The following is a 27,486-nucleotide window of genomic DNA, read 5'->3' as shown; positions in this document are numbered from 1 at the left end:
TCTTGTAAAATTTGTTTTACTATAAATTGACATCTGTGGAATTTCAGGTATAAAGTAAAATTCCACAGGAATGAGAAAATCTGTATGCATATTCAAGGGACAAAAAAAAAATAGATGTAGACAGGGACTCTCCGAGAGAAGAAACAAACTGGTTTTATAAGTATTTGATTTTAGCATCACACAGAGTAAAAGAAGATGTGATCTCTAAATATTTGTACAAAATAAGAAACTGATGAAAAACAATGGAATATCCATTTTAGTGGTCTCAAAGTTATAGAACAAAAATAATACATGCAAAAATAAAATATCAAGACTTTAATATTCAAACAGAATATATAGAACTGAAACTTCTATTTCAAAAGGGGTACCATATAGAGCCACCTCAACTAAAGTAACATTTTTAAAAACTGTAGGCCTTTTAATTTTTATCTGTATTTCAGTACAATATATTAACATTTCATATTTTGTACACTTGTGCTGAATAATTAGTCTATTTTATCAGATAAAAGTGATTTTGTATTGTTTACTAATTAGTTTCATAGATTCACACTATTATTATTTTTTTAAATCCCAGCTCAAATTCTAAAGAACTGTTTGAAAGAAAAAGATGATATTCCTATTGTACATATAGTATTCACACATATAACCGGAGAAATTCCAATCCTAATCCTTTTCTCCATATAAACTCATACCTTTTTTCCATAATATTTACTCAATTAAAAATGATGTGTCCAAAAAAAAAAAAAAATGATGTGTGAGTTTGTATTATAAAAACTCAGTTCATTTATATGCTTGGTAAAAATTACTAATCTTGGATTTTAGCTTTATATCCAGATATTTAGTTCATGTTGATATAGACTATCATAAAAATGTTATATGTATTTAAAACACTATTCTAAAATTTATATTTTATATTAATTTTGAAATTCTAAAAGTGGATTATATTATACAGGTACATCTACATCTAGAAACAGAAATTAATATTTCATTTAGTAAAAAACTGGCCTATGTGCATATTCTACAATTTTGAAAATGATGAATACTAAAAAGATATTTTCTCACTGAGAAAGTGTCCTTCTAGTGCAACAACAGAAAGACAAAGAAATCCACACTAGTCTTAATTCAACCTAAAAGTCAGTGAGTGAGGGAAGATATCAGATTTCGTCATCCCAAATGTGTGCAGAGCAGGTGAATTACAAGGTTCCAGGATGGTTATTTAAAATTTGATTAGATTATTTAAATGAAACTGTTTAAAGAGAAGCTCAAAGAAATGTGAGCAAGATTTCTTTTGTGGTTTAAAATAATGCCTTCTACTGAAATATAATGGTACTTGAAATCAGAAAAGTAAGGAATGTGATCGCCCAATAGACCTTGGCAACAGCTCCCATTTGGGTAGTATAGTTTTTGGCTATGTTGTTGATATTTGACTTCATTTAGTTTCTGAAATCCATCCATACAAAAGTAAGATGACTCTTTCTAGGAATGTATTTAATACTTTGAAAAAAGAAATGGACTCTCCCCAATACATTCAGATTTATAGGAAGAAAGGAAGGTAGAAAGGAAGGAAGGAAGGGAGGGAGGGTGGGGGGAAGGAGGGAAAGAAGATAGGCAAGTAGAAGCTGTCTACACTCAAATACAGAAGAAATATTCAAGTTGTTTTGATAGTTATAGAATATCTAATATGCAAATTACCTATTTAAAGCATACTGTTGTTAAAATATTTTATGGCCACTTTTCTCCCAATACTTACACATAGATTTATAAAGAGCAATATACTACATTACACCCTGTTTTTTACTTTTTTCTATACTCCTCCCTTCTCTAGTACTCCTGCCCAAACTACTGTACACTATGAAATTAAAGAATATACTGTTATATCCTTTAAAATTTTGTGTGATTTTCAGGATTCTTCAGCATTTCTCATTTGATTATTTTTAATTTCTTTAATATTCTCTTTAAAATATTTTATGAAATATCATTGAGCAATGCACATTCAAAATTCTGAGGACCTAATGCAAACTTCTGATTTTTAAAATTTTCTCTCACAATATATTGAGTGCCATAATTTTCTGAACATGATTATCAGGCATTTTACTCTGTTTATTAAATAACCCTCACAATTACCTGTAAGATGGCTATCACAATTCTCATTTTTCAGATGAAATACCTTAGCCTCAGAGAGGTAACATTACTTGCTCAAAGTTATACACTAGAGCAAGATCAAAGGTCAGTCCTGTGTAATTTCAAAAGAACAACATACTACCACCCTCTGCACCTGTGGTTATGATTCTCTAACTGCAGACAACAGTAAGATAACAGTACAACATAAAATGGTTACTTTTATTATTCTGATTGTTATTACCAGATATCAAAAAAAATTAAAAATGAATAAAATAGAACTGAGCCTGAGAAGATAGTCTCAGCAAATTACTTTCCAAAATGTGACCAGAGTATTTGAGAACATGCCCATGTCATAAGCTCGTCTTATGTTTATATTTTGCTGTTCATAATAAATTAATTTGAAACCCATTAATAGGGTAAGTGAGGTGATCATCACCCTGAATTACACTTCCTAATTCTGTTCTTTCCTGGCAATTGTAAAATCCACAGGCTTAGCACTGGGTGGGAAAAAAGAATGTTCCCTGCAGCTGCAGCTGACTGTCTGGCAGACTCGGAAAGCACTGTGCTGGCGGCTTAACCAAGCATCTGGGGCTGTTGGTGAATTAGTCTGAGTACTGACCTTCTAGATCGCCTATAAACACTCTGCATTTGCCTTGCTCCAATGAAAGGAATTTAACTCTTTGTAAATTATGATTAGAGGTTATTATAAAACCCTCTTTAAATTAATCAATGTAACCCTTCTTTAAAGACATACTTACAAAGGTAATATGGATTTAGCTGTCTAAAAGACAAATTCTGTTTGAAAAAAGTGAAATTTGGAGTTTGTTAGAACTTGTGCAAACTGGTTTCATGATGAGCTATCTCATGATTTGAGGCCTTTCAGCTCTCTTTATCTCTAAGTGGGCATACTTTTAAATCATTCAATAAAGATGAAAAAATATATATATATTTATTCTTTTAGACACCAAGAAAACATTTCACCACTTCCTATTCTGGAAATTATTTCTTAACTAAAGTATAAAGTACTCGGAGTAGTTTAAAAACATTATCTTTGTTTTGACCCTTAATGAATATAAAAAACAGTTGTTTATGGCACTTAGTGCAAAATAATCTTCATTTACTGAAGCCTATTCCTGGAATCACCAAGCTTGTTCTTTTTTTTGTATCATTTTCAGGCTAATAATATCTAATAGCTTAAGATTTTTCTTGTAAGTATTTTACAAGATGAATGAATCGTCAATGATACCCCTTCAGTTATTCATGTCTCTCTTAACTGCAAACAGAGTGAAAAGTCAGAAATGCAATAACTTATTAAGCACACATAATTTTAAAACAAATGAAATAAAAATAGGGTTTATTGGTTTATATACTGATATATCTATAGAATGCCAATATAACAATACATATATGAATATATATATACACATAATAAACATGCACTTTTAAAACACATTACTTGTGTATCAGTAGAATTTTACAAGCACAGCTTGTAATTGACTTCATCATTTTAAAACACTTTTATCTAATGAAAACTTTTAACTTAATGATGAAGACACAATCATATCCTGACCTTTGCAAGGAGGTATATCTGTTTATCTTAACTGTGGACTCAGGGTCAGCCTTCAAGTTGAAAGACACCTGGGAGATGATCCAAGTCTAACATCATCTGAGTAACTGACCCCTAGAGATGAGCTGTTTCCCTAGTGATAGATCCGATGGCATAGTCATCATCAAAACTTTAATTCTTGATGCCCTATCTCTTGTACTTTCCATTTACACTATGCTGTCTCTTAAATAAGATTTAAATTGGGTTGAAATGAGATCATGTTTAAATCTAAAGAACAGCAGAGCTTATTTTAAATTTTCATCCAATTTTACTATAATATGTTTCTTATCTGGGATTTCCCCTATGGCCTACTATCTTTGGTTTTATTTTTTCACATAATGCAATCACGGTTTTATGACTTCAGAAAAATTTCTGACATAAATAATGGACACACAAACACACACTCTGAACTATATATTAGCAATGATAAAGAGCTAATATGAAGACTATATTAATACTTTGAAAAATGTTCTTACGGCATTTCAACACGTAAATTCCCCTGCTCTATGTTAATTTATTGTTTTAAGTGAGTAATAGCAGTATTGTGCTTTATTACAAGTCTAATGCCACAAACACAATTATAAATGTTCTCAAATCACAAATGGTCTAGAATCAAATGTGGGACATGATGTGTCTAAAAAAAGAACTTGAATTTTCTTACATATTAACTAATTTTAAGTAAGTATGTTTTAAATATGTGGTAATCTATTTTCTGTTCACTATAGAAAGTTGCTAAAAAAAAGTCTTTTACTTAAAAAATAAATCAAAAGCATCATATTGATCCATATAAAAATTTTATTGAACAAGTGTGTGCCAGATATACTCCAAATGTGGAAGATAAAAATAGTAAACAAAATCATTGTACTCACAGAGTTTAGTGTCTACAGAGAAAAAGCAGAAAATATAAACAAGTTAGCAAGACAACAAGATAATTTCTGATAATGATGTTAATGTCTTTGATAATGTCAGGGGAACTAGTTTTGCTTATTAGTACATTTACATTAATTTCTTGTTGTTTAGATTAGCCAATATACCATTTTGATTTCTAAATGCTTGTCACATTTCTCTAATTTATGATATTAGAGAATATTAATACAAATATTTTTGTTTAAGTGAAATAAAACAATTTTTTTGTAAGTGTGTTAATACTCTCTCAAAAGTTTTTATTTTTAGACTTTTGGATAAAGATGGATCCTTAAAACGTCAAGTTCTCACTAATTTTTAAAAGTTTAATTTCAAACAAGTAGTGTTCCCTTTGAAGCACCTGCAGATTGACACATTAGGGATTAAATGTAGAGAATGCTTTTGTAAGTTTTGCTTTGTTTTATTTTGTTTCAAAGTCAATCTCTCATGAAACAAATCAATGATTAAACCATTGGCCTGTATTTAATAGCTGCTCTGCTGGGGTGTTTTTTCCAGTTTTACAACTGAATGTATATGGCCAATAATAAGACAGTAAGTAGCTAGGGTTATGGAGTTCCCAAAGAAAAAGAAGCAGGCATAGCTTCCGGGACACAGGAGAAGCCATTTTCGGCCTAAGCCATTTTGTAATCTAAGCCTGGTCACAAAGTTTATCCTTGAACAGATCTCAGTAATTAATGATCTTAAGGTAACAAAAGAATGTGGGAACAAATGACTGTTACCAGGAAGAAAAGTAACAGCAGCAAAGATCATATGCTAGTTGTAACGACTCCTAGTTTTGTTTGGTAAGATTAGCCTGAAGCACTCAGTTACTGGATCAACCAGAACCTAAAGGATAATGGACATGCGTTTCAGCAAACTCACAGAGATAGTAAAGGACAGGGAAGCCTGGTGTGCTGCAGTCCATGGGGTCATAAACAGAGTTGGACATGACTTAGCGACTAAAGAACAACTAAAGGATGATGATGCTGACTTTTTCTGAACCTCCTAACTTCAGCTATACTAAAGCTTAGACTCTGTAGACTTTAGCCCCAATTGTATGCTGAATTCTCCTTGATGCAAGCCTATTCATGAATATGCATATTTCTTTAGCTTAAAACTTCAGCAATTTTGTTCTTAGGGAAACACTGCTTTGGGTATGATCTCCAGTGTTTCCCTTATTTGCTGCAAGTATCAATAAGAAATCCTTCCTGATCCTTATCTTGGTTGGGTCTTTTGGCTAAACACCTACCAAGAGGCAAGTCCGGATTTTCAGGTAAAGACACTTTCTAAAAAGTTGACAATTTGTAAACTTACAAAGCCAAAATAAGAAAATCTTCTCCTGAGACTGACCTTCCAAAACAAGTATTTGCTAAGTATTTCATTTCTTTCACTCATGTTAATGCCAACATAGGAAGATGAGGGTTCAAATTTTAAGACAAGTCAGATCTTGACACAATCAAAGCCAAATAGAGGAGATACTTTAAGAAAGCTTCCTATTATTAAGTTGTATATGAAGGTATACTAAGCTTATGATAAAACATTTTCTCCAAAGGTCATTCATTGTGTTATTCTTGGTCATATGTGACTAATATTAATTATACCTATCTGTAATAGTGTTAGAATTCTTCATTACTTGGGCTGTCTCACTACAATTAGGTTTTGGACATACTGCAGTAAAGGTCATTCAAAATTCTTATTTAGTTATATGCTAATCTCCTTCACCATGTACAATGTCCCTGTTAGGTCCATCAAAATTTGATTTGCTAACATCAACTATAATTTTACATTAAGATTCATTTGAAGACTCTATTTTCTATCTCCCCAATAAGGAAAAACATACTTAAAGGTACAAACATATACCTCCATCCACTCCATGATACTGTTGCTTTTACTCTCTTAATTATCACCACTCTCTTTTCTGACTTTTTCAGCTATTCTGCTTTCTGACTTGGATTTTAAAAGAAATCCAGAAATCCCTTACTTATTGCTGTTTTCTTTCTTTCTTTACTTCACTTTACTTTTTAAAGTGAAAAAATCTCTAGATCCATGAGATATAAATCTTTCATCATTGATAAAACACGGCAAGATGAAAAGGATCTTTGTCAGAAGTTTCCAAAGGAGCATTTGGAAAGATAAAATGACATGCCAAGTAATCTACTTGCTGCCACTGATTACTAACAGTCAATGGCTTATGCTACATTGCCTGAGATTAATCTTCCTCAAAAATAATTGTGAAGAAAGCCTCTTATTCTAATACTAGATCTCAAATAAATAACCAGAATAAATTATGAAAAATGTGTACAATATTTTTGGTGTTAATTCTGGAGCCTAAGTCCAAGAAAATAGTATATTGCAAGAGATGTGTTTTAGTCTCTTCCTTCCAATTTACCTCTAAAGCAGTAAGCGATTACAGAGTTACAATATAGGGTTTTGTACTTTTGACATTAAGAAATGATATAATCTGTATACTTTCTGTATTCTTGGAGGAAAAATAAGCTTAAAATATACTCACTTTATGATTTAAATATGTTTCACCAAATACCATACTTTATTTAACGTATGGTGTATTTTTAAAATAGGCTATCTACAAAGGATTGGTCAAATGACAGTGCTATTTAGCTTTTCATAAGATAAATCTGGCATTTAATATATTAAAGTTAAGTATTTTATTATTAGTATTGCTGTCAAAATGTCAACTTTCAAAAAGTGGAAATCATAAACTATGTATTCTTGAGCAAGCAGATATGGCAAATCTATGAATAACTTATAATTTATCTAATCCAAGATTTACTCTCATAATGACATCATCTAAAAGTTAGAAAGTATTTTTGCAATATAAAAAATTAACACCCAAAACAAAAATACTGATTTTTTATCTAATCCCAAAGTGTTTATTTACTATTAGTTTTCTTTACAATTTAAGGTTATGGCAGTATATAATGGGAGTTACCTAATCCTTCTGAGGAAATTTTTCATTTGATACAAAATGAAGGCATTCTTGTGAATGAACAATCTCAATTCCCTTATGCAGCTTTCCCAATCTGAACTCTTATTTGACAAGTAATTAACCACTGGCATCCATCCTAAAACTTGTGACTTCCATTTTATTCCAGGAGACCAGACATGAGCACAGAAGTATAGCAGCACTTTCACTTAGGTTTATTAGCCTAGAAGATGTTCATCTCAGAGATTATCTTTCTGCACTGTAAAATGACATTCCATGGACCCATTCTGAAATTCCACATTGATTTTGTCTTGTAAAGATAAAAGATATTGGAGATAAGAGAAAACACAAAGAGTTGTGCATATAACATTCACTTTTCTATTAAAGATAAATCTTAAACATCTTGTGATGTAAATAGCAAGGAGGGTTTATTATTGTCAGGAAAAAAAGGATATAAATTATTTTTGTCCCCATTCAAAATGAATAGAACTACGAGTCTACAAGAAAACACATGGGTAGAACTCTTGAAGTGCTTCATCCTTATTTTATATCCAGATTTATATTAGAAAATAAATTACATGGTAAACTCTTCCCCAAACGTATTAGAAAATTAAGAAACACAACTTACAAGATGATCTTTCTGGGAAAAAACTGTGACTCTTTTAAAGTTTTCTCATATCTGATTCTCTAAGCCTAAGGGTATCCAGAAGTCAAAATTCTTATTAAGAAAATATACCCCCAAAATACCAGTATGCCATAAATACATGGACAGTGGAGTAACTTTATTTGTTGTTATTTAGCCTGAAATAAGAGACTTATTTGGACTATCAAGTACCACCAAGAGCATAAGACAAAATTAACTTAATATCTAGAAACATGAAAAGATTAACTGATGGCCTAATTGAGGTTACTTTTATGTAAGTAAAGTAAGCAATCAATTTATTTTCAAGGGAAAGTTTTACTTTTCTTTGTTTAAAGTTTTAGTTGAATTTTTTTTTATTATTTCAAAAATACAATGAAGTTTTCCTTGAGCTTATGCATTTTGTGACATTTTTATATTAAATCAACTCTGCATAAAAACTTCACCACTTTAAATTTTGATTAAACCAATCATAAGTATTTTGGCAAGTAAAATAGCCAAAGAATTTAAAAACACATAATAATATAAATATTTGAAGATCTCAGAATTATATATAATAACTTAAATGATGAAGAAATAAAAAAGACATTTCAAACTGTGATATAGCTTACTTCTTAGGAAGAAAGTTTTTATCTGCTGTACAAAAATACTGCTGAAAAGAAAAGATTCAAGATCAACATAAACTTGGTTGGTTAATAAAAATAAGGCCACTATAGACCAAAACTATACCTCACCTATTGTACAAAAGTGTTTAATGAACTGAGAAAAGAATCAAAGAAGTCACTAAGACACAAAGATGACAGAACAGCACCACCTAGTTCCCTCTAGAAAAGTTCCAAATATGTATGCCTCTCTGATTTACTCTGGAAAATTGAATATACTTTCAAAATAAATCATTTTCTATGAAACTACACTCTTGCAAATCATTACCTGCAACAAAGCATTTACTTGAATTGCTTTAATTTTAAAGTTTCCTTTAAAATATAAAGAAAACAAAATTAAAGATAAGAGTTAAGCTGAGGTTTTTCTGTCTGGGCAATATATAGTTGAGTGAAATCCAAAAAAATAAATCACTAAATACAGTACTATACAGGCTAAACCACCACCATTATGATTTCCAGAGTTTATATCAATTTTTTTATCTTATCTATTACAAGATACATATCACCTACTCCAGGGATCCTACTGGACAGTGAGTGACACTATTCATAAATACCATACAATCTCTTATAAATATGACATCATTTGCATAGTGAAGCCATCGGTCGAAGTTAAATATTAAAGAAAGCAATATGAAGACGTCAAGAATATGTGCAGCCTGTTTGCATGATTTTGCATTTTCTCTATAACACTAAAAATAATTGCATAAAATTCACTTTATTAAAAACATTTAATTGTATCCTATCCATTCGCCAGCTTTGTTTACCAGGTGATTAACATTTCAATCATATTCAGAGAGATTCAGCAGGAGGAAATATTTCAGGAGCGACATTTAATCGGCACTCTCAAGAAGTCACATTACAGTAGTACAGGTTTTAATCAGGCACGATGTACTGTAATATAAGCAAGGGACGGAGTTTTAATACATATGACACAGTACAAGGAACACTGTTTCTAGATAGGACACTTTAAAAATGTTTTCCCTGAGGCATCAGCAGCTCTTTAAATGACTGTTGCTGGTAACATCAGAATTGCTCAAGCAGAACTTCAGCTCTAAAAAACTAAATATTGTTGCTTGTTACATAGATCCTTCCCGCAGACCTCTTCTCCCCTACATTCCCTCCGCTGACCTGGTCATCTACAGTTCTGGCCCACTGATCCTTTATGAAATTAAATGAATCATCCTCTTGAACAAATCAGTTAGAATAGAGTGTGCTTAAATATTTCTTTTTCACTTGTCAGCTTCTTTCAACTTGTATTAATAAAATAAAGAAAGAGAGGGCATCATACTGAGAATGTTTTCAGGATAAATGACTGAAGGAAATGAGAGCTCTTTAATCCAACCTTAAGTAAAAATGTTAAAAGCCCAGGGAGGTTTATAATATTGTTGATAAACCAGTGATTTCATATCCTCATTGATACATCTGCATTTTGTTGCTGTGGAAAAGATATTAGCATAAAAATATTTTTTTTATTTCAGAAAAAAAGAAGGCATTATAATATTTTGATTTGTTTATTCTGTGTCTCAGTCACTAGAGTATAGCTCCTTAAAGTTAGAAACTATTCCTATCTTGTCTACTTGTATATCCAACATTTTCAACACTGCCTTCAAGTACATATTTGTTGAAAAACGAATCAATAAATGCATATTATGCTTAAAAAAATCAGTGGCTATGAAAACTGATTGTAGAAATTTTTACATACATATAAATTAAATGCACAGAAAAACAAAACTAAACTCAAAATTAAAACTTAATTCAATCCACTCCCCAATAAAAATGACTAACATATCAACACTTTATTAATTTTCAAAACTGATTTATGGATAGAATTTCATTAAAAAATAAATGTATGGCCCAAATTCAGGCTGATGGCCACAAAATTAATTTATAAAACTCACTGACCTAGGGGAAAAAAAAAAGTTCTGAAATTTATACAGACACATGCATCAGAATAACAATCTCTTAACGTGTAAAAAATTAAATACTGAATAATGCTTGTAGCTATAAAAAATAAATTTTAGTAAAAGGTATTTTAAGAGCACACATTTAATGTTATACTGACTGCATTTTAAAAGATCTTTAGGTGGAAAGGCAAAAAGAAAACACCATTTTTTCAGTGTGACATCATCCATAAGATCCAATACAACACAGTGCCAAAGAACAGATTTGGTTCCAATCTCTCAATCCACAGATGAAAGAACTAAGCTTGCCAGAGAAGTATCTTACTCATCTCCAAAACGGTGTCATGGCTTATGATAAGAACTTGGGTCCCTTGATTCTTACCATTACATTTTGAAGCTGCAGGGCACTTGCAAAAATCAAAGTCTAAAATTAGTCCAGGGGTATCTCTGGACTTTCACTACAAAGTAAAAGACATTCACCAGGCTAACATCACTCCCACTTCCACACTGAATGTATTTTGATATGGCAGTTGATGGTATTCCACTCAAGGATTATGGGTATCCATTATTGCCTCTTCCTCTATCACCAAATCACTCCCATTCTCCATCTCTGTACACCAAGATGATGAGAAGCTCTCAGAAGGAAAGATTCCTAATGCCAGATCATGTTTACTCTATTTTATAGTAAGAGCATGCTCAAATGATAAAAAAAAATTATCAGTCTTTCCAATCTATCTGTATCCAACTGTCAAACATGGTTGACGTATTATAAAACACTATCACATCCTTCAAAGATAATCTGTTTTGCCTTGTTGGTAGTCTGTATCTGAACAGTCAATAAAATTAGGTAAAGCAAAACAAAAATTTAAAGTAAATTTGACTTTAATATCCTTTGTCAGACCTCTAAAAAATTATGAACTTATCTCTCTACCAATATCTTTACCTTAGCTATTACACAGAAGTGAAAGGATATGGAGAATTGAAATTCACAATACCATTAGTCTTACCTCACTCACAGCATTTCTATATTACATATATAATATATAAATATATACATATATATATTTATATATTTATATAAAACAAGCCAGTGGATAAGAAACTATCCTTTATAAGTATTTCTTGACCTTTAAAGATGCACTCGTAAATATTATTGAACACACAACTTATTTTTCATGCCAGTTATCATAAAATCTTTTTATATGAAGACAATGCACTTTAGTACAATATCATTTTGGTGAATATTATGGAAGTTGTTCCAAATTTGGTGACCCTAGACAAGAATGTTGATCTGAAATGCTTTAGCATTTAAAGTGACAAAGGTACTTCCCTTTTATCAAATTGAAAATTCAATTTCTGAGTGGGTCATTATGACAAAAATTCTGAGATATATAAAGGTATGATAATTCCATACATTTCCAGTGTTTCAGATACTATATAGTTAAAATAGTTAAAATATGTGACTTCTAATCATAGATTTATAGGAATATCTCAATATAATGAATAAAATTCAGTAACATATTAAAATAATTTTTCATAAAAACAGTGACAGAGTCAACAAAGTTGATTCCCAAACTATCTTCCTTTTTTGTCACTAGGCTCTGAAAAGTGGATTATCAGGGGCTGAATAAAAGCCACATTAAAGATGAGGTTATCCTTGCCTGACTATTGCATCATACTGACACATCTCTATATAAAGCAAGATTTTAGATACTAACAGAAGCTATGCAATAATATAATTCTTAATATTAACTTCATAAAGTGGCAGCAGCCCTCAATAAATTGAGATAGTTTAATCCACTTTGAATATCTGTTAACTGAATGTTTATTTTTACATGAATTGATTTGGCTTCAAATGAATCTTAGCACAGCCTGCTTAATTTTCTTTCAAATGCCAAGAGTTAGGAAATAGTCAAAAATCCAAAAGACAATGGCAAAATTGATTTTTTAAATTTGAAAGAAATATGTAACTTTTAAGAAAAACTACATTTCTCTGGGACATTTTCAAAAAAGCATTCTTAAAATGCTTTATGTGGAAATAGAGTCACTACAAATTGTAGAAAGTCTTTTCACCCCTGGAGTTCAGCACTAGTAACAATATTTAAATTTTCTTTAAAAAGTAGTAAATATTTCCATTCTACCTCCCACTGTCTTCAAAATGCAAAAAGAAAACTAAATCAAATTCAACCACAGCAAACATGTGTCCTCAACTGTAGAAGTATGACTAAGCATTATATATATGTGTGTGTGTGTAAATATATATACACACATATATATAATTTATTTAAAAGCCCTTTTAAATAAAATGAATAGAATCTCCCCGAATAAACTGAGAAAAATATACCCTGAATCTGTAGGACTACTCAGAGCACCTTTATTCTACAGCTTGGCAATAACAAAAGCAGGTCAGTCCTCACTGATAATCTGGCAGATCAAGGTCAGTCTGTAATTCCTCTTTGTTTATATATTTATCCAGAAATACTAGCTACTCTAAATAGAACAATAAGATGATCTGACTTCATGTTTACACAAAGTCACCATCAGGAATATTTTAGGGGCCAAGAATTGTAAAAAAAGACAAGAGGTTACAATGCCCAGAGAAATCAGGGAGATTCAAAGCCATGAGATAAACGTTTTCAGGGCAAATTTGAACTGACCACCTTATCTGAAAGGAATGATTCTACATTTTTTGTGAAGTATGTCATTATTAAGAATTATATTTCTTGGTATCCTTTTTTATCTTCTTCCTGTAGTTTAAAATGAAAATTGATTGCAAATATTTATTCTATTCAGAATACTGTATTGGCATTTTGGCAATTATAAGTACTTAAATATTATTTGGAGCCAATTAAAAAGATGAGTCAAGATTAAATAGATTGGAAGAGAACTAATCAATCAGCGAAATGAAAACATTAAAAAAAGACACAGGCCAGACATTCGATTTGGCACCTGAAATAAAATGAAGTCTAAGACCTAGTACTCCAGGGGCTTATAGTCCACTAAAGGAGACATTCAAAATGCTATAAGAAAAATCCATGTAGGGGTTACATAGATCATAACATATACAAAATAAAATGCTTAGTTCTCTCATAAACTAAGAAAACATAAATGCTTAAAATATTCAATAAAGGGCAGATTGTACTCTTTTGTCTATTAAAACACATCAGATTCCAGTCCAAAATTTCCATTAAAAAAACTCCTATGTGTTCCTGAATATTAGCATTTTTAGCTACCATTAATAATAATATGGTATAGAAAATAATTCAGTTGTGTAAAATAATGAAACAAAAATTGGTTAAAATTGTTAGTATATTAACTCATAAAATGCTTCTATACTGTGATGATCAGAAAAAAGAAAGAATAGTTGCATTTACAAGTTAACACACAAATACAAGCAAGTCAAGGGGTACAATTAATATAAGTAAACTTTCAAATTCATGCAACGTAGGAAAATGTCCTCCTTATAAATGGTGACATGTACTAAAATGAGCAAATTATTGCAGCTATCCCTCCACAAATGTAGTCTCAATATACACATATCTTCCTCTTTCTCCTTCTCTCTCTTTCGTTCAACATTCCTATATATTTTAACAGTTCTCCACACTGCATCTAAATCAAAAGTGAAAATATGTCTCAAATTTGGCAATGTGCTGACATTTAGCAGCCCATGAAGACTGCAGACTATTAATACTATCTAAAAATCTATAGCCTCAAATAATAACCAGTGTAACTTCGAGATCCCACCATAGCAAGATGTGTTAATGGGCTAGTTAGGGAATAGAGTATTGATTTAGGAACAATTTCTGATTCTTCTTTTTGTTTGGGAGAGTGAAAGGAACAATTCCTATTCAGGATAAGGGATACACATTTTCACTCATTATTTATTTATTTTTCAATCCCAAAGCAAAGAACTATTTAAAAATAACAGATACTGTATTCTGTATTACAATGGTGAATCTCATTCTGCCCAGGCAGGGAAACTAGTTTAAGTGTAGAATGTAACTGCTTGCTATACTAGAGTCACAGATATAAGATTGCCTTCAGAAACATCCTTCTCTGAATACCACCTACACATTAATACATGACAGTGAACTTACAGCCAGACCCCTGTTCTATCCACATGATCCCTGAAAAGGCTTTGAAATGAGGACACATGCATAATGAAGGCACAGTGAATATCACAGTACATGTAACAAACCAGAGTATTATGAATCCTTAGGGAAACCTCATAGAACTAATACATTTTCTAAAGAAAGCTGCACATGAGTAAAGAGAGCCTAAAATGCTAATTAGATCCTCTCAGTGAAGGCTATAGAAAAGTTGATTCTTGAATCCTGAAGTTGGGCACAGAATGGAACATTTGTATACAGAAAGACTGAAGGGGGGGGGAGAAGAATTTGGCATAAAAGCCCTTCAATAGATGATTTACATAATTCTTGAGAAAATAAATGAAGCAAAATAAATATATTACAGTGGGAGAATCCCAAACCTCCTGAAAGGGTTAAGCAGGAGAAGTGATTTCCTATTAGAAAAGGGTTATGTAACAACAGAGGGAAATACTCAGCCTAGCATATGCTAATTTAGTCGGCTTTGCCAGGCGTTTCTGTGTGTTTGGCTGGCTGACTCACATTCCTTCCCTCCTATTTTTGCCATTTTTATTATGAGACTAAGGAGGCTGAATGCTCACAAAATGCAATAATAACAATAACAAGAACAACTAGAAGCACACTGTATGTGTTTTATCCTTGCTAAAACACTGGGATACAAGCCTTGGAGGTTGAAAGAGAAAACACCCAATCTGGACGTATTCAGTACATAGGTTTGGTAAGATTCCTTTTAACTGTTCTTCACTCCCTGTGAATTTATTTTAATGGGTCTTTCAGGTTGATAGAACAGTGCGGAGTGGGGTATATTATATTCCTAGAGAGTGTAAAGGAAGCTGAGTTACTATTCAGACTTTGGTCCATAAAATATAGATTGCAATAAGGGAATGACAAATCAGAAGCTTACAGTGCATTTTATTTGCTTTTAAATACAAATATTCTAATCATCCCTCATTTCAGCCTGTCTACTACTTAAAATTAATAGCAGAAGACATATAAAGTATAAGAAGGAACGGAAGTAAAGGTATCAGGACATTTTCTCCTGGGGCTATATAGGACAAGCTAAAGTAAAATATGAATTTATTACAAAAGTAGAAACATATTTTACGCACCATAAATTTCAGGCTTTGATGTTTGAGTAAGCATTAAGGGAGGCACTTGCATCTTTAAATGCAAACAATTTTAGCAAAGAAGCTAAAAATATTCCTTTACAAGAACAAATTAATTGGCTTTATAAATTACACTGAATCAATATAACAGTTATACACTTAGCAGTTGGCAGCACATCGTTCTCAGCAAAGGTGCTTTCTTACTCGGTTCTCAAAGATGACTTTAGATAAACAATGCACCGTTACCATTAATAAACCATCATCAAATCTATAAAACTAGGGGGGTTATTTAACCTATAAAAAGACTTTTATATCTGTATGCCAAGTTATTTACACTATATGATTACACTTAGCTTTAAGGTTTTTTCCCCTCAAAGCAAATAAATGCCTATTCTTGTTTTCTAAACAATCCCTAGTGACAGTCAGTATCTAACCCCTAGAATAACTCCTTACCTGTGGCTAAACAGGGGCATCCCCCTCAGCATTCAAATGGCTGAAAGATAATTTCAATATTCAAATGAAAACGATTTGCTGACTCAGAAAGAGTTATCACCAATGTTGAATAATAACTGTCTTAATATTTACTTCAAAGACTTCTGAAATAGAATGTGAATAATTAATGGCCGGCTCTTTCCAAGGCAGATCTCCTTACAACCTCAGCCCTGCCTCTCTATTCAGGTAGCAATAGGTTCTCATCACTCAGTTTCGTAAGCACAAAGAAGATCCAGGATAAATGCTCGGCTCTATTGCAAATTCAGAAACTGTAAACCTTGCGTGTGTGTTTTTAAGTGGAAAAGCTAATCACTGCTGCAGCCCAAAAAAATGAATTCAAAAAATACCTTCCTTTTTTAACCTTCAGAAAAGGATAAAAGAAATAAGCAAAAACAAAATAAACTTTTCCTTTTTCCTCACACTTCATCCCTGAGTGCTCCAAACTCTAATTACACGCAAAATTATAAAGATGTTCTTCAGACCTAAAAATAACTGTACATTTTAGGCTTGTACATATGTGCATATATAGAGATAAATGATTAAGGAATATTTCCTTTCTCAATAATTACATCTCTGATTTTGGCATTAATATTTAACTCATACCTAATTAAACAGAATAGTTTCCTAACATATATATATAGATATTACATATTACTAAGATAAAACTATTTCATATCATCTAAAGAAACTCACTGAACACATAAACTGGACCAACTGGACTCATTTCTAGGATAAAAATCAATATGCATAATATGCTCAATTATTTTGTTTGATAGCAAATGGAATCAAGATAAACAATGCTACACTAGTTATTGTCATCTGATAGGCATCTCTCATAGTCTGCCCATAATAATTGTCCCATGACTCTTGCTTTTATTAAAGAACATATTTGATGCTTTTGCCTGTGTGATATATAAATTTTTTTAGAAAGGATATATTCTCTACTGGCTTAATGTTAACAAAAATTCCAATTTATGGCACTAAATAAATGGTAAAAACATACATTGAACAATTAATCCCTATTTCTTTTAAGACTACTGTATTCTCCCCTAACAGGAAATGCTCTAATAAGGAAAAGAAAAAAAAAAAAGTGACTAACTCCTTACTCGCTAAAGGAAGAGAAAGATAACAGCATTTGTCAGCTCAACATTCATTAGGTCCAACACATGTTAATAACTGCATAAGAATTAGAATTCTTAGAAGCCTTAGAATGCATAAGAATTCTGTTTTAACTTTGCTACTTATTTTCATTAAACTGAACTGCGGTCCTGATAGTTTGCAAGATAGTTGCAAGTTTGCACAATTCATTTGATGAAAATGTTGATAATTTTGTTAGGATTTATTTATTACGTTAATCTCTAAACAAATTGTATATTCTCTCTTTAGCTTTGCCATGAGCTCATGTGATTAGAAATACTCTTTAGATTATTTCTGGTCATGAAGGGTTGAAGGATGGTCCAGGTCCACTACAAGCTAGGAAATATGAAAAGACTTCCTATTTCAGGCACGCCACATGATTGCTTTCCTGCATGTGTTCCGCCTGCCGCTGCAGAACACATTAGGCCTGAGATGCCATTTGCATCATCACACAGCAGGGGGCTTCAGCTGCCACAGCTCCAGGTTAATCCTCACCCACCTCTTCACACAAGGAATTTGCAGAAGATGTCGTTTTTTGATACTACAGAACTACACTCCAAAAACGTTTGACATTTTCAAATAAAATGTTGGCAGTGAACTTGTCCTTTTAAATATTTTAGGTTAAATCAGTCAATGTAAATCATGTCTTCTCTTTTTTCCCCCCCATGAACTGAGTTTGTGATATAATGCAAATATCTGGATTTTTTTAATTTTGGAAAAGAAAAAAATGGGTAGGGAAACCTCATGTCAAAGAACAACTGATCAAATTGCATTCATTTAAAGATTTATATCACGAGCTATCACTATGATAATTTTCTATAGGAAAACTGTTTCCTAAACCAATAAGACCTACAAAATGTTAAAATTAACTTATATATATGTATAAATATATATAAAATTTAACAAAGTATGAGTGCTGATGTTTTATGAAAAGATACCACTTAACTACATCATACCTAACTAAGATATACCTATCATCAATCCAAAACTATTTATTATGCATTTACTAAATTGAGAATAAGTAAAGCTCAGGGCTTGCCCTCAAGAAGCTTAATATAAACAAGACAGTAGAGTTGTTTTTAGGAGGGTAAACAAACCTGTTACTGACAATCCCACAAAGGACTTCTGACTTCAGTTTCTGAGTTCCACTTCCTTGATTTGTAATTTCCCTTTTCGCTGCTTCCTCACCTACTCAGCCAGTTGCTACACAATGGGCGATTTTGCCAAGGAGGTTTAATGAAGTCTATGAAAACAAGGACTTTCTATCAAAAAATCTCATAGAATGCATGTCAACATGATCAAATAAAACAATAATATGATGTGTCTATGTTATATTACAAATATACCCCAAATCCTTCACAACAGGTAAATTTTACTTCTCTCAATCATTTTATACCCCATAGACACTTTATTTTTAAAAGAAAATTGATTATAGTTCGATGTTGATTTCAGGCCATTTTAAAATGCATGCTTAGGACGTCTTCCAAAATTATTGCACGACTATTTTCTGTTTAAGTGATTTAAATAAGTTTTTCTTTAAGAAAAATGACTATCTCACTAGTTAAATCTGGGGAAAATATTTTTCACGTAACTGATCTTCTTGTGGAAAATGCAGGAAGAGACTATCTCAGCTGATGCTTACTTTTGTTACCTGTGTTACCAGAGTTCTACTAGTTGTAGACACAAGGGAAAAGACAACGAAATAAGCTTCCATATCTTGATACTAAATTAGTCTAGGAACTCCTCATATTTGCAAAGAGATTTTCTTAATTACTAAGTGTCTGGTGTTTGTTTAAGTCATAGTTATTGACTCATGTATAAAACCTACTTTTCAAAGTTTCCAAAAAAAAGGAGGAGTTAATCAAAAAAGGGAGGAGTGAGCTGCATCTCAGGAACTGCATTCAGCATAAAAGATGAGCTCATCATGACTAAGGTAGAAGTAAAGAAGCGAGAGATACACGCTTTTAGGAAATATTAAGTTATCAGTATTTTATTTGGTTTGTATGTATATTCTGCATTACAACATGTTTTCTAAAAATGTAAGGGGAGGTGCATAATACATACTGAGGCAAGTAATATGCATGTCGAACAGACCTTTAACTTGAAGATGTTTTCTTTTTACACACAACAAATTACTTACTACAATGTCCCACAGTGAAACATACACATCAACAACCCCTAAAACCCCAGTAATAGTACTGGATGTGTTTTTTGTATACGACCAACACTGAAAAAGGAAATAAAGTTCTCAACAAAATCAGAATCTCTCTATGCATGTCTATTTTGCCCTTCTTTCCTTTTTGTCCCTTCTCAGATTGTTTCCTGTGCTAAACAAGAGAGTCTCCATCTTTCCAATGTCTCTTCAGGCATAGAAACGAGCACAGCTACAAAGAGGGTCAGCAATTGAACTGAATCTACTCTGTAGACAAGAAGAGGTCTTAGTTACAGGTGGCAAGTTTTTACACTCGTCATTCTAAAGACATTTTTCTCTCTAATGTGTCCCCTGCCCTTGCCCAGCGTCTTCCTCTGTATCGGATAGAAGAAAATTTAAAAAAAGGTGCTGTATAGCTTAACACTGAATCAAATTTTGTTATCTAAGTAGTCCACATTCCAAGTTATACTTTGGTCAGAAACATGTTTATTTTCTATCTAACTATTCATTGCCTACAGACTTGTTGAGGATGAACTAGTAGATATTGTAGAATAGAACTATTTAAGCCTTTTTTTTACAATAACTCATTTTATCATCTTGAATCTTACCACTGACTTACCACTCTACATATTAAGCCAAAAGACTGAGTTTGCTTCCCAGGAAAAGTAAAAAAAAAAAAAAAAATGATGGTGACAATGTAAAACAGTGAATCTACAGGGAAGATGTGTTAAATTGAGTCTTCCTGTCTAAAATCATGCATACTGCAAGAAAGGGGATAATGATACAAAGGATAAATACATTGATTAGTATGACTTAAGTGACAATACCACTATAGTGCAGATAATGCTAAAAATAAGAAGCTGTAGACAGACTGCCTATAGTATTTGCCAAGTCATAACTACCAACAGGCAGAGCAGACTACCCCGGGCCAAAATCAGTTGCTTACTAGTTGCCCCGCTACCTCTCCTTGAGACCTGCTAAATATTTAATCTATGTCCAGGAAATCAAGCTTTCATTCTACAACCTCACCAAGTCCTAATAAAACAGTAGAGTGGTGGGAGAAACATAAACCTGGACCCTGAAGCGACATTTTCAGCCAAGACCATGACAAGGAAGGCACAAGCAATTTGTTCGAGCAGGGACTGACAATATCAACAAAGTGTGATGTGTCTGTGGAGCAGTGTTTGATAAATGTGAGGCAGCCATAAACATAAGACAATCCAGGGGGGCTCTGGGCCTCCTCCCACTTCCAGTTATTTTTCCCCCTCTTAAATCCTATTCTCTCTCTCCTTTGGTGTGTTAATACAGTCATCTAAGATGCTCAGAAGTACACATATATCCTTGAGCTGGTTGTCTTTGCCTGGTTGCTGTGATAGGACACTTATTTATTTATTTGGGCCTGCCGCTGGCTGCTGGCTGCAGTGGCGCGTTTGCTCTGGTATACCCACACCCCTTCCACCCTTCTCCCCCAGTCTGCTGTGAAAAGCAGCACTGTCTTAACACTTGGTGTACATACTTAATAAAAGACACCCATGCCCTTAATAAAAATGAATGCAGCTGAAGGAATCTCTCTGAGTAGAGAAAGAGTAAATCCTCCTTCAGGCTAAGGGAGAGAGAGAGAGACAGGGAGAGGGAGGCACCAGCAGACAGTTATTTTGCAGTGCACTGAATAGACAATTCACAGGGAAATGTTGAAGGCAGAGAGGAGGCGACCCCCAAGTGCAGTCCATTGCCCACATGCTCTATAATAAATAATCTTGCACCAGCCCAGTAGTGTCTGCAGTGACGTGCCGGGGCCAGCATACACAGATTGGCAGGGAAAACACATCCAGCGGTGTCGAATGTTCATCACAATCACCAAATTAACTGATTTCCCCACATCACACTCCCCTTACCCGGCGTGGTGCGCTCATGCGCGCGCGCGCACACACACACACACACTCACACACACACACACACATACAGCAGAGCTGAGAAATGCAAGTTACTGAGAGGTGAAGTGGGGTCTCTAGGAGGACGTTTCAGGACGGATTAGAAACCCAAGTAATGTGTCAGCCACCGGATTACTTGCGCGAGGGTGGGGGTGTAAGCGCTGGGGAATGGGACCAGAGGGTGGGGGTGTAGGCGCTGGGGAATGGGACCAGGCGGCGTTAAGCAGGAAGAACAGGCTATCTGCCTTCTCGGGGATTCTGGCACACGACAGATCGAAAATTTACATCAAACATAAAATACACAAAATTACCCCGAAATATTCCAAGAAATACCTCTGTAAGTTTGGTTAGCTAATTCAGGAAAATTCTGCCCACTATCTCGTCTTTCACATTCATAAATATGCATAAATAAAATACGGTCCTGGTCTATATCCCGGAGGAGGCTAGGAAACAGGATGCATTCCAAGAACTTGCTGAAAGATGGTTCATTGACCTCATTTAAATCCTCCAAAGGCCGATTGGGTTTTGCACGCCTGTGGTTCTATATGTCTTACTTTCAGATTTCTTTTACCCAGGGACAAATACATTTGATCAACTTATTTCTCCTACAAATACACAAACGATGACAGAGAGGTTAAAGGTGGGCAAAGATCTATGAAGAAATCAAGAGTCATCTAGCTTTAAAAAAAAAAAAAAAAATCATATGGACCATAATTTCACATCCATCCTCCCTGTATCTCACACTCAAGCCACATCCCTACACCACTCTCTTCAAAGCAACAATCTTCTGCCTTACAGCCCCTGCCCACTCAGTCCTGGCATGCCGCCTCTGCCTCCACAACCACCCAAAGTGTGCTCTTCCCAGGCACTTTTACTCTATACATTGCCATGTATTTCATAATCATCATCGTCCTCCCACTGCACACAGCCCCCTCCTCCCTCCTTCAAAAGCAAGGATCTGGCGAAAAGTGCACCCCAGTTCGCTAGCCAGTCTGCATCCAAGCCCAGTGATTTGCATAATAACAGTGTTTTGTGCGGTTTCCCTCCGCTGCGGTCACAGGGGTTCTTACATTTCACCTGAAAGGATGATATTAATTACGGAAAAGAAGCGTCAGAGAGCGGGATGGAAAGGTAGGGAATTTAAGCTAAAATCCCTTAGCACTAAAGTAACTGCCAGGGTGCATATATTTCTTGGCTTCGAAAAAAATGAAAAAGAAAACCACACGGGCTGAATAATAAAAAGTCAGTTTGTTGATAAAGTGGCTTTGGGTCTTTTAATTCTTTCCTTCCCCTGGCCCTCTCTTTTTATTTCCTGCTTTATTTATTCATTCTTCTTTTTTCCTTTTACTCTTTTTCGTTCTTTCTTCTTCCTCCTTTCTTATCTCTCTCTCTCTCTCTCTCTCTTTTTTTCTTCTTCTTTTTTTAAACCCCAGACAGTCTTCTCCCTCTCCCTAGGTGAACGACACGTCTCACAACACATCCCCCCGCCCCCCGCCCCCGGGGATGTTATTGCAATGCACCCGGTGCCGCCGCTGCTGCTTTTCTCGCCGTCTCGGCAGCTCGCTCCCAGGCTCGCTCACACTTTTTAAAGGCACACGGATATGCTGATGGTGGGAAGAAGGGGCAAAAGACAGGCGACACGAAGAGGGGGAGGTTAAAGAGATGACAAGAGATGGAGAGGGTCGGTAGGGAGCGTGATGTGGGAGGCGGCGGGTGGGGGTGGCTGGGAGGGTGGAATGTTCAGAGAAGGCACAAGTTGCCAGCCAAAAGGCGTGGGAGTGTGTATGCGAAGGGTGAGGGTAGTGCTGGCGAGCAGGAAGAGTGAGAGATGTAGGCAGCTCAGGTGAATGAAAAGGCGAAAGGTGCCCGTAAGGGACTGACTGCCGAGACAGCAGGGTTGAGCCGGCGCTAGAGATTCGAGGGGCTGGAGCAAACTGCCACTGCCCCCTGCCGCACCGGGAAGTAGGGGGAGGGGGTGGAAATCGCCGGGGACTGGGGGACTGTAAGGGGGAGAGTGGAAATCTGGGGTGGAGTGAGGATGATGGGGAATGGGCGTGAAGTTGATGCTCCCCGCGGCGGGGCGGGGATTACCTTGTAGCAGGAGCCCGCAGACACTGTAGAAGCGGAGAACGGCACTGCGTTTCCAAATCATGGTCCCTTTTCTAAAGGGTTGAGAATGAACGAGAGGGGCAAAGAGATGCTGGTGAGCAGGGCACCAGAGTGCGGGGCTCCGCCGGTGTCTCCTTCGCGGAGCCCACCGGACCCAGGGTCCTCGCCGCTGCGGTGTTCGAACCTGCGGACGCGGATCAGATGGCAGCAGCAGAAGCGGCAACGGCGAAGCACCCGCAGAATGAGGTTTCGCTGGGCAAAATAGTTTCTTTTCCTCCTCCTCTTGCTGGTGGTGCAGCCGCGACAGTCCTTCTGCCAAGCACGGGTTCGGAGCTTGCCTTCCTCCCGGCGCTCACCCGGGGCTGTCCGAGCAGGTGGTGCAGGGATGCCGGGGTGTCGGAGAAGGTGCAGACGAGGGCTGTAAGGAGTGGGTAGGTCACGCAAGGGAAAGGCGGGGAAGAAGGGGAGCAAGCAAGCAGCAGCCGCCGCTCGCGCTTGAGGTGTCTCGGGGTCCTGGGAGGGGAGGTGGCAGCGGTGGAATCGGCGCTAGAGGCGACAGCGGCGGCGGCGGCTGCTCCCGGATGCTCGGGCTGCAGCAGCGGCGGCGGCAGCGGCGGCGGCGGCAGCGGCGGCGGCAGCTCTACAGAGCAGCAGACACAAGGGCAAGCTCAGCACGGTGGAGGCCCCGCCCCCACCATGGCCAGGGACAGACACCGCCCCCCGGCCAATGGGGACACACCCGCCCACCAGGCCCAGCCAATGAGAGAAAGGGAAGGGTGGAGACAGGCGCCGGGAAAAACAAACAGGCTTCTCAAGGACCCTTCGGGCAGGAAGAACTGAATCCCCCATTCACACACCCCGGCGGGTCTCACCTCCTTGGAGAGTCTCAGCCTAACTTTCTGAGACAGCGCCTTCATTAATAAGTGCCTAGCATTCGGGAAGGGTTCAGCCAATCGCCACCGCGAGGGGGCGGGGTTTGCCATGTCCCCAGCAGGTTCTGGAACCCGTGGTGGTGCCTGGGACAGGTCTTGGGTGCGAAGTTCTTGGGCGTATTTGGACTCCTAGAGCAGATGGTGGCTGCACCTACCCACTCACCAGCTGCAGTAGCTCTCTGAAGCTCCCAGCAGCAAAAGGGAAAGATTTAAGAGGACGTGGGAGAGGCTAAGTATAGGGAACAGAACACCTACCTGCCTACAAGAACTTGTGTGACAAGGAAAAAAAACGAGTTAGGGGTGGAAGAAATTATTTTTTTTTATTGTTGTTCCTGAGAATTTGACTTAATCTAGACATAAAATCTCAAGAGAGGCTAGCGGGTGGCAGTATCCTTTCTGTTAGTACTGAGATCAGGTAGATCTAGGTTCAAATCCCATAGCTGTCACTTCTTGCTTCACAATGTTTGATGATTTTACTTGAACATTTAAATCTGAAGCCTCATCTGTAAAACAGGGGTAATAATAGGACTTAACTCTTGAAGTTATACATATTGAAGTTATACGGCCCTGAATTGCTACCGGGCCAAGCATCTGTAAATGCTTTATAAAAGGAGACTTTAGCGCGGTTCAGTGGGATTTCTGTAATTCAGGATAGCACAAAATCTTAGGCAATCCTTCATATATGCCTTAATTGTAGCCTTAAGGAAGGGAGAAAAAGCATAACTGTGCTTTTTTCAAGGACCTAACCAAAGGTGGTCATGGAAAGAAAATTCAGGAATCTGGAAAGAATCATCTCTATAAATCAGCACCCTGGATGTGCCCTTGAGAGGAGGAGATATAAATGAACAGGACAGAAATTAATCAGAAGTTGTGTTTCCAAATGAGCTTAATTCCAGGCTTTTCCCTATGACCAGTTTTTAATTGGACCAAATTAGCAGATGATAGACTAGTTCAGTAGTTTTAAATCAGTCACATCATAAATAGTCTGCTTTGTTCAAGAGACTACACAATAGAAACCTGTAAGCAAGGAGACAGAGGGAAAGATGAGAGGCAGGATCAATACTGAGACTCTTAGCTCTTTCTCATTTGTTGCTTACTTTGCCACAACCTTTTAGGACTTCACCCTTGCCTTTTAACTAATGACCCATTCATTTCTATGTCCACCTTTCTCCCCAGGTTCTCAAAACTAAGGAGCAAAATGTCCATAATAAAACTGCAAGTGGACTCTAGAAGAAAGAGGATATGTGAATACTCTTATTATTGTAAGAGACAGTTGCCTACTGTGAGTTTTAGCTGTTAGGAAAGTCAGCAAGTCCAAGGATACTGCTATCATTTAAACTATTGTGAGCATCAAAAGGTGAAATTCTAATCATTATTGACTCATGCTTTGTTTTGTGTCAGGGAGTATAAATAAAAATGGAATGGCCAAAGAAGTTAGGGTTTCTTTATTGACACAGTAGTTAGGGGCCCTCTGTTCTGGTGCACACCTGCTGCTAGCTATATGACTGTGGGCATGTACTCAACTTCCCTGACCCTCAATTTCCTCAATGATAGTGTGACAGAGCTGTATTTGATGACTTCTAAAGTCTCACTGAGTTAAAAAAAAAAAAATCATTATTCTAAGATTGCTATATTCAAGAAAATGTCCCAATTGAACATAAGTAGCTCAACACTTGTGATCAGTACTCAGAAGCAAATCATGTTTTTGTTCTTGTTGGTAACTACAAGAGAAATTAAGATTCTATAGTGAAATAGTCTACAGGTTTGCTATGCAGTATGTGATGTCAGACCAACATCACCACCATCACTTGGGAATTTGTTAGAACTACAGAGTCCCAACTTCTACCCTACCCACAGAGTCAGATTCTTCATTATAACAAGATTCCAGGGTGATTTATATGTCCACCAAGTTTTAGACATTCTAGTCTTTAACAGGGTTTTACTGCACACTGGACCCCAGGGAGAATTTCATGGGTGTTGTGTGAAATGGAGGAGACTAAAAAGTCCAGATTATTTTTGTTAAATTGTTATTTTCAGGAACCCTGGGAGTCTCCTTGTCACCATAACACAAAAGTAACTCGTCTTGTAAAGTATAGAAGGAACAGATTACTTTAATTAGATAAGTTTAAAAATGGCTGCAAGCTTGATTGTGATGAGAGCCATAAATTTCAATGTGATTCAGAGTTCTCTTAGCCCACACACCTAGGGGATTGGAAGACAGCATGTGTTTATTTCAGTTCCGAGGGGGGCAAAAAAAAAAAAAAAAAATCAAAGCATGAGCTCTGGTCATTTGGATAAATAACACATCTTCATATACAAAAGAACGATAATTCTCTATTTTCTAAATAGTCTATTCTTAGATTCTATTAATCAGTTAAAGAAAAATCAAATGCTCAATGGTTGTAGGATCTTTCAATGTTTTAAAATGAGACGAGTCTATACGTTATAGAGTTGTCAGTGTATGAGTAAATTCATTTCTAAAACTTAAAACATTTCTTAGAATGCAGTTAAATATCTTTGAATATCTTCATTTCATAGTTTTAAGGCTATTATTGTCTACATATATTATCAGTGTCTCAAATAAATGTACAGATTAATGACCTCTTATGAATCATCAGACAATGAATTAGTTTTATAAATTGCCAAAAGATGGCATCTATCCATGCCTCCCTATATGAAATAGTCTAAAATATTAAACCTATTTGAAAATTTTCTGTATTTTTTTAAATTTTTCAAACCTTGTA

General features: G+C 35.5%; 1 protein-coding gene across 4 annotated transcripts in view; it reads right to left on the bottom strand.

Annotated features, from left to right (window-relative positions):
* Nucleotides 1–24,460, bottom strand: part of CADM2 (cell adhesion molecule 2) — a 1,197,963-nt gene extending 1,173,503 nt beyond the window's left edge. For 3 of the 4 annotated variants that reach the window (XM_043448928.1, XM_043448929.1, XM_043448931.1), the window contains exon 1: nt 23,793–24,454. In XM_043448928.1, coding sequence (XP_043304863.1) covers nt 23,793–23,853 — 61 coding nt within the window. In that variant the 5' untranslated portion in view covers nt 23,854–24,454. Of the gene's footprint in view, nt 1–23,792 lie in introns of all 4 variants that reach the window. The other variant, XM_043448930.1, reaches the window with a different exon arrangement.
* Between the last annotated feature and the right edge of the window lie 3,026 nt (nt 24,461–27,486).

This window comes from Cervus canadensis, chromosome 27, assembly GCF_019320065.1.
Source record: "Cervus canadensis isolate Bull #8, Minnesota chromosome 27, ASM1932006v1, whole genome shotgun sequence".
Lineage (NCBI taxonomy): Eukaryota > Metazoa > Chordata > Mammalia > Artiodactyla > Cervidae > Cervus > Cervus canadensis.
The sequence above is the reverse complement of the archived record's forward strand: the minus strand, read 5'-3'. Positions and strand labels throughout refer to the sequence as shown.